This window comes from Crocuta crocuta, unplaced genomic scaffold (genome assembly GCF_008692635.1).
Source record: "Crocuta crocuta isolate KB4526 unplaced genomic scaffold, BGI_CrCroc_1.0 scaffold277, whole genome shotgun sequence".
In the NCBI taxonomy this organism is placed as follows: Eukaryota; Metazoa; Chordata; class Mammalia; order Carnivora; family Hyaenidae; genus Crocuta; species Crocuta crocuta.
The window spans coordinates 904,459-913,258 of NW_027531912.1; the positions used below are offsets into that span (position 1 = coordinate 904,459).

The following is an 8,800-nucleotide window of genomic DNA, read 5'->3' on the forward strand; positions in this document are numbered from 1 at the left end:
CGCGCGTCCCCGCCGCGCTCCTCCCCGCGCCCCTCCCGGCCTGTCCTTTCCAAAATGGCAGAATTTAAAGCCAGACCCCCAGGAGTCACTCCGTCACTAAACGGAAGGGACCGGAAAACCCCGGGGACACTGGTTCGCAGATGCACATTACAGGCCCTTCAGGTCGGGGGGACATACATTCAGTCCACACTCCAGCAGCACGGGCCCCCGGGTAAGTCTGTGTGGTGACCCGCTTCCCTCTCCCCTGGAGAATGTTCTTCCAAGGAAACATTGGCAGGCAGGGCTGAGGGGAAGCGAGACCGGCTCGCCGGGAACCCGGGAAAGGGCCGCGGGGCCTGCTCGCCTTGGCTTCCCGCGCCGGCTCCGCGTTCCGCACAGATGCAGACGGGGGCCGCGGGCTGCCTGGACCATTGCCCCGAATCCCGCGGACCTCAGGCTTCACGAGCAAATGCAGGTTCACGCTGACGTGACTAGGGGGTCGGAGAGGGGTGTGGGGGGGAAGAGCCTGAGGGAGAGGCGATGGCATAGAAATCCTAGCAATTCCTCCCGGAGAAGATTGTTGTTTACTCTCGTTGGTGTCAAGTTTGGAAACGTGTCCGTGGCTCCTAAACTGGGCAAGACGGAACGTTGTCCGGTTCTCTGCCACGTCTCCGGCCCCGCGGAGGCCCTGGCTTCTGGCGGGGCCGCTCCCAGCCAGGCCATCAGCTGTCCTGGAGTGTGACTTCTTCCAAAAAGGGACGAATGGGGCTATTCCACACACACACACACACACACACACACACACACACACCCTAACTCGTTACTGCTGTTGCTGGTCGATGTCCTCCGGGAATCTGGGAGGCAGGCCCCTGGGCTGGTCCTCACCTGACAGAACTATAGTCTGGATTTCCCCTCAGAAACACTTACCTCTTTTTGGCCCCAGGGACTACCACCCATCCTGTTCTGGGCAGTGTACCCTGAACTCCACCCAATTCTAATGACCTCTCTTGAGTTGGCTATAAAGGTTCAACTTCGGACACCTTCTCAGCCTAAATACTCTGGTAGCAACTTCTGCTTGAGGCCGGGTTTTCCTGTCTTTCAAAAGAAGCCTATTTATGCCAAGAATCTCTTAGAACTGTCCTCATTGATAAATATTACATATTTGGGACAGGCTGTCATAATATATGTAAATACTGCTAGCTCATTTTAATTGATTAATGCACTTAATTTATGTGAAACTCTAGTGGACATGGGGGGGTGGCTAGAAATGGAACTAAAATTGTGTCATTCTCTGCCCTCAATAAAGTTACACTTGAGTTGGAGAGGCAAAAATTAATAAACAGACAATAGTAAAAGACCCAAACCAGAAAATAATTTAGCACCAAGTTATTGATTCTACGTGCTTTAAGAGTTTAAAGGTAAGATGAGGAAGATGGCAAGATTTTTAATTTTTTTAATTAAAAATTTTTAAATATTTATTTAGAGAGAGAGAGAACAGATGTGGGGAAGGGGCAGAGAGAGAGAGAGAAGGAGGGAGACATAGAATCCGGAGTAGGCTCCAGGCTCGGAGCTGTCACCATGGAGCCTGATGCGGGGATTGAACCCATGACCCATGAGATCATGACCCGAGCTGAAGTCTAATGCTTAACTGACTGAGCCATCCAGGTGCCCCATGATTTTTATTTCTTAGAATCAATTATTCAGATTTTTTTCTGTCCCTTTCCCCTCTCTGTGAAAGGTAGGAGGGAGGAGGCTGAAAGAGTGGCAGAGATTGGACCTTGTACTATTGGGTCTCTTGTATTACCCTGAAGGCCCCCCTCCCGCTGCAGAGTCCTGGGTGAAGGGACATCCAGCTGGCTCCAGGAAGCGCGAGTGACGACGATTCAGCACTACAGAAAAGGGAGTCCAGGTGCTAATGGGAAGAGGAAGGTTCACTTCCTGCCTCCCGTCAGGACCAACCAGTGCCACTGCTGCCCACTGTTTTCTTCCTCTCCCTGGATTCCTGTCCCACGCACACAGGCATCCCCAGACACCTGTGTCCACTCATCGTGCCAGGCTATGACTAGGCTGCATTTCTACACGGAGGAGGGTGTCTGGATTGGAGTCAAAATGAAAAAACAAAAACAAAACAAAACTTGAGGCAAGCACACCGCTACACTGCTTCCTCATTTCTTCACGTGTAAGAAACCCTGAGATTGGCATATGAACGACCTGCAGAAAGGAAACCTGCTTTCAGAAATAGCAGGCTGAGGCTGTTAAAGACCATGCATGACCAGAGTGGATGGGGGTGATTTCAGAAGATGAAAGGCCTGCAGGGGACTTGGGGGGACCATGGGGGGCATGCCACAGGGCATGTCCCACCCCCTTGTGAATATAGCTCCCTAAGATGTTGGGTTACTAGTGTTTATTGTCTGAAACTTATTTGGGGGTTATAAGATCCTTTTTCAAAAAAATCACCATTTTCCTTTTGACAGGTGATTGAAAACAATTGACTGCATTCTGAAGTTCTTAAGTTTGCTTTTGAATCTTAGGGTGAAACATTTTTCCTGTTTGAATCATCTTCACCTTTCTCTTGGAATTTATACCGTATGTATGTGTGTAACATATAAGACACATAGCACGCATTACATGGAGGATATTATTCATAGAAACATGCTTGGTTAATTTTGCAGGAATTTGCCTCTTCTGATGACTGGGGCGATACTCTCTTGGTCACCAGCTTCCATAGTCTTCAAAGTTAAGGAGCCATAAGCAGATATTCCAATATTTATTCCTGAGATATTTACTGGAGGCCTGTGATATGTGTGTAGTGCCATGCCAGGTCCCTCCTTTGAAAGAAATTATGACCTGGTTGAAGAGGTGAGGTACATCACCCCAGATTAGAATATTAATATAAAGACATGTCAGAGGCAACACTGGTCCAGTACTAAGTCAGCTGGCAGACACCAGAATTCCAGAGGCGAACCAAGGAAGCAGTGAGCTCTAGGCAGTGGAATGATGGGTGCTCTTGAAGGGGGGCAAGTGCAAGTGGAGTTTGAAGGCTGTGTGTGTAATCTGAGACAACTAGGGAGGAGCAGGGTGATGCGTGCTATGGGAGAGAAGGAAAGAGGAAGGTAAACACTCCTGCAATGACGGAGGGGTTAGGAATGAAAATGGCAGCATTCCAGGGAGAGAAGGGCAGCCAGAGCGGACAGGTTCTCTCAGGGAGTAGCAGGGGCTCTGGCTAGGCAGATGGGACTGTGCAGGGGCTGGGCTTTATCGTTATGCCTCAGGGAACCCTTGAGGATGAGAGTAGTCTGATGGAAACCACATTTGGGGAAAGATGACTGGTTGGCTCTAGAACAAACACAGAGAGCCCTCCTGACTCTGAGGTTACTGGGCTTGCAACTGTCCCAACATGAGTCTTGAACCCAGTTCTCTTTATTCGAGGTTCCTATCAGTGAACAGGCTCTAAACAAGGTGTCTTGCTGCTTTTGTCAAAGAAATGTGCTTTAGCACCCAGATGCTCTGAGCATGTCAAATCTGCAAGCAACTGTTGTGTTAGGCAGAATTTGTTTGTTCTGTCAAGAGTCTTTGGAATGAAACCAGGGAGAAAGCAAATGGTAGTTACACAATCTAAGTTAGGGAAGCTTATGGGACTCTCCCCTCTCCACACCTCAATAAATTTATATTTATCCTGTGCTTCCACAGTTAACTGAGCTGTTCTAAGAGCTGGAAGAGGGGGAAGCTATGGGATTATAGGACATCGTAGGGGACACAGTCTGTCTCATGCACAAAGATCAGCTTCAGTTTAGTAAGTGATGAGGTGCTTCATTCTTTACCCAGATCTAAGTTCATAAAAAAAAGTAGAATGTAGAGTTTGACCTTTTTCCCATAAAGTTAATACAACTGTGTTCATCTCCCCAAACTTCCATGTCTGATCTGTCCCTTGTCAGATGCTAGTTTTGGTGCCTGGGTGCATGAGAATGACCTTGTCCCTTCGGGGTCAGTGTTCCATATAAACCAGGCACAGATAACAATTACTTTCTTACTTAGTTGTCTCTCTCTCTCTCTCTCTCTCTCTCTCTCTCTCTCTCTCTCTTTGTCTCTCTGTCTCTCATATACTCTACATAATTGTCTATGATAAGCCAGCATCTTAAGTAAGCATGTCTAACTCTTGGAACAAATCTGTTCTGGGATTCAGCACTTCAAAATAACAAAAATTCACGGAAGAAGCAAATGGAGGAAAAAAGAAAAGGAACACAGCCTGAATTCCTGGTCTTATTCACAGCAGGGCCAACTTAGCTCTTGCTGACCCAGAAAGGTGCACAAGAGTGGCCAATGCCGCAACCCAGTGATGAATTCAAAGTATGGCTAGATACTTTAGGCATTTTGCATAGAAATCCGAGGAAAGAAAAAATGAGTAGAGGAAATGAGAAATGGCTTTCAAAGGACAATCAGGAGAAAACTGGCAGAGACTTGCCTGCAAATTCTACCAGGAAGTTCTCTTAAGTGGTGAATTGGTAGTGGAGGTTCTGAAGTTTTATCTGCCATCACGCAGGGGAGGCAGCAAAGGGTCAGACCTGCTCTGTAAAATGCTTCTGGGTGCTGGGGGAAGTCCGTTGTAGTAAAGGCAAAAGAAAACACTTAGTACGTTTATAGGCAATCTTATTGTGGCTGCCAAAGTGTCCCCTTAGGAAATAAAGCCACTGGCTGCTGAAATGCAATATGTGTTAATTAACATGAGACCAGCATGATTACAGTCTAGGAAACAGGCAGAGTCAGAAAAACAGGACAAACTGCATTTAGTTAATTGACAGATACAGTAATGTAGGGTCTAACTGTCTCCAGTTATAGGGAGAGAAAGTTAAATAAGAAGGGTCTTGGTGGGGCTGGTTATCATGTCCTGTCTAATGGCTCAACTGTCCCCAGCTTCCAGCCACTACTGCATCTGGGCAGTATTTATCTAAGAGACTTCTTTGACCCAGGACCTATGTTTCTCCTCTTACTTTTTTCTTCCTGCTTAGTGTTGCCAGATAAAGCACAAGGCTCCTGTTAGTGTTGCGTTTCAGATCAACAATGAACAACTTTTGCGTATGTCTTAAATGTTGCGTAGGACATACTCACTAAAAAGAAATTACACATTATTTAGCTGAAATGCAAATTTAACTGGGTATCGTTACTTGCTATTTGCTGGCGACGCTATTCCCTGTGGATGCTTTAAGGGTTTATTGCTTGTCAGCAGGCACATGTGGGAACATCGGCCTAAGCTCCACTGTCTTATCGCTAGGGCAAACGTGAAAATAAAAGGAGATTCCGATTTTCTCTTTTTGCCAGTCCCTCCCAAGAGCCTACATGAACCAGATTCGCTTTTAAGACAGTCAACTTGCATAAGTGTGGGGGTAAGATTTTTTTAATTTAATCAGATCTATTTCAGCCAGAAAATTCTTACCACTCTGCAAAGGTCACATTCTTGGGTCTGAGAAGAGCCCTGTAGGAATTCAGGTGCCTTCTCAAAACCAGTGTTCACTTTTGGTGGTGACCAGCAGGGGGCGCACATTCTAAAATGACATACTAGGCTCCTTCTATCTGCATGAGACCTTCACTATGAAGGCCACCTGGCATCACTCAGGCACCAAGAATTTATAGGACACCCTCAGGCTTTGTAATTGTGTGGCAAATAGTTCATTTCTGACTGAGCACAGGACAACTTCAGTAAAAGACAGACAAACCCCAAACAAACCAGGAAAAAAAAAAAACAACAAACCCAAACCTGCCAGTTAAAGAAAAGAAGCAACAACAAAAAACCTCAATGGTAATTAGCACAAAGAAACAACAAACCACAAACAAATGGTGAATGTTTCCCTACTCCTAGGGCTGGATCGGATTTGGAAACATCATGTTCTGCTTCTCAAGACTTGCTTCTTCCATGAGTCATTTCTCTGAGGAACAGCTCACTTCACACTCTACCTGCTCCCGAGGACTAATGCACCAGTAGTCGTGGCCCGCAGTCCCTGATTGCTTCCTTCCATTTGCCTGTCTCCCCATCAGAGGACCATGCTGTTTGCTGCTTTCGTCTCTCAGAGACATGGCCATGGTGACTGGCATGTAGTAGGTGCCTCCACATCGAAATTCTCTTGGAGAAATGAAGGAATATTTTTAAAATATTATTTTAAAAGGAAATTCCACAGTCTCCCTTCATCACCTTTGATTTTAAGGATTGACTTTTGCAATTAGGAAAGCATCTTATAAACTACTGAAAAAAACCTCACTTTGCAGCTAGATTTTCTAGATGTAAGGAGCTCTTGATGAACTAGAAAAAGGAAACATTGTTCCAATTTTTTTGTGAAACCTAAAATGTAAAAGCAGATATTTATTTCCAGCTTGAGAGAGAGAAAGCGTTAATAATTTCTTCATAAATGATGCTGAATTGAGAACCCATACAACTGAATTCTAGTCCTGGCTTTCTTATCTCCTGACCATATTTGCTGCGGCAAGACACTTAACAGATCTGTGGCCTCAGGACAGTGCTAGAGCTGGGTAGCTCAACGGCTCCCACACCTGGCTGATCACAGAATCTCCTGGGAGCTTTAAAAACCCCACACGAAAGTAAGTCTGGGATTAAGCCCTTTAAGTTTATTTTTGTACAGTTCCCCAGGTGATTCTTTTGAATGAATGGGCTTGAGAGCCTTTGGACCGGATCACTGGCCCTCAGCCTGTGCCCACCTGTGCCTGGGCCTGCAGAGAGTGACTCGAGTTGCCTGGTGTGAGCTGTGTTCCCAGGTGGTTCTAACATGCAGCCAAGGTCAAGGGCCCTGGACTAGATGCTCTTTAAGATTCCTTCTGACTCTAACACTTTATGGTCTAAGAACATTTATGTTGCCTTTGTATGTACTTATGTGGTAGTTTTATTGTATTTAGTTAAAATGGGTGCTTTGCTCTTGTGGCTCAGATCTACAGACTAAAGGGCAAATGTCTCATAGCAATCCTCTGACAAAAAGCCACTCTTGCTCCCAGGAAGAAGGGAATGTGGGAGTGTAAGCACAGGCCAGTTATACTGCAAGGCAGACAACCTCAAGTGCACATCACGAACAGCGAGCTGAGTGTCCCAGCCATGGGCTGTGTTCTAATAATGTGTAAGTATTGACATCCAAATAGAGCTTTTCATGAACAGGATGTAGATTCATTCTACAAACGACATATTGAATTGTGATGACCTCAAAGTAACCACATTTCTAATTATTTCGATATTTTTGTATGTAACTGATATGTGCATGCGTTTACACAAGGGGAAAAGAACACACTGCAATCCAGCTTGAGCCTAAATTGTGTCCAACAGTAGGACCTGCCTGGGCATGTTTGGTTAACTGGTGGGGCAGACCAAAAGGAAGGAGGTTGGGTGGAGACATCTCCTTGCAGGGAAGAAAAGCGAGGTGTGCAAAGGTTGGTCCAGTACAAAAACCTTAGTCATTGGAAGAACAGTGCAGTGTGTTGTCATTCTGGTTTGTCTATGACCCAGCTCAGGATGCACCTCTGGCTCAAGGGAGAGAGAGGACTGAGAGTAAAAGCCCAGAAGTCTGTCTCCCACACCTCCAAAACTTGGGTTTGGCACCTATAAGTTCTGTGCATTAACACTGACCATGCCTCATGAAAGCTGAGATTCAGCAGGAATTTGCAGGAAGTGATGATGATCCTTGGAGTCTGGTGGATGGGGAGTTGGCAGTGGAGTGTGACAGGAATGGAGTGGATGCAGGCCAGGGAGAGACCTCTCCCGGCGTGTCAGGGTTGCTGGAGAACTTCTGTAGATGTCAGGGTTCTGAGTCAGCAGAGAGGATTGAGGGCTGACGGAACACCGTTCACATCACAATGCCAGTTTCTTTTTTTTGTTTAAAAATTTTTAATGTTTATTTTCTCTGAGAGGGAGAGAGAGAAAGAGAGAGAGCAAGCAAGTAAGGGGCAGAGAGAGAGGGACATACCAAATCCAAAACAGGCTCCAGGCTCTGAGCTGTCAGCATACAGCCCAACGTGGGGCCTGAACCCATGAATCATGAGATCATGACCAGAACAGAAGTGGGACGCTCAAACAACTGAGCCACCCAGGCACCCCTCATAATGCCAATTTCTAATTCCCAGAGACCCAGTCTAGGACACAAGCAACTGATCTCTTCGGGAGATTTTCCAGTTCAGTTCAGCAAATGCTAGGCTTTGTCGATTGTAATGGGTTATTTCATCTTGATGCTATCATCAAGCGTGTATGAGAGATGGTTCGTCTGCCGTAAGAATCATATTGTTCCTGCGGTGAGCAAGTGACTGGAAACCCTCCTGGCCTAGGGGATTATAAGTTGTTTGAATCTAATACCAACCACCTCTTCTTGGAATGCCTGTGGAAGCTTATCAGCACCTGTGTGGCAACTTAGAGGCACCTTTCTTTTACTTCTTTCCCTCCTTACGTGGCCAGGAAATATGAGCTGGGTTGGGTTTAGACTAAAGAGACCAGACCCTGGGCTGTGTTCTGGAGCCTCTGTCTTCCCAAGGGGCTGGGCTGACACTAGCTGTGAAGCAGATCTTTTGCCAGGGGTATCCCTCCGCTCCACTTCAGCAAGCAATGAAAGACATGCCACACAGAAGCAAGAAAAGCTGGTCTCAGTTCAGTCATTCCATCTTACTTCTGATGTAACCTTTCAGCTGTTAGAGAATTCTGACTAGGGGTGCCTGTGTGGCTCAGTCAGTTAAGCGTCTGGCTCTTGACTTTGGCTTAGGTCATGTTCAAGCCCCATGTTGGGCTCTGTGCTGGCAGTGGGGATCCTGCTTGGGATTTTCTCTCTCCCCCCCCCCCCCCGCC

The 8,800-nt window shown here is 46.5% G+C and overlaps 1 protein-coding gene across 1 annotated transcript in view; it reads right to left on the reverse strand.

Annotated features, from left to right (window-relative positions):
* ATP12A (ATPase H+/K+ transporting non-gastric alpha2 subunit) overlaps positions 1-8,800 on the reverse strand; it is a 98,290-nt gene that overhangs the window by 26,365 nt on the left and 63,125 nt on the right. Inside the window, exon 2 of the mRNA XM_077774699.1 lies at positions 344-470. Within this exon, the coding sequence (XP_077630825.1) occupies positions 344-470 (127 nt within the window). The remainder of the gene's footprint in view (positions 1-343; positions 471-8,800) is intronic.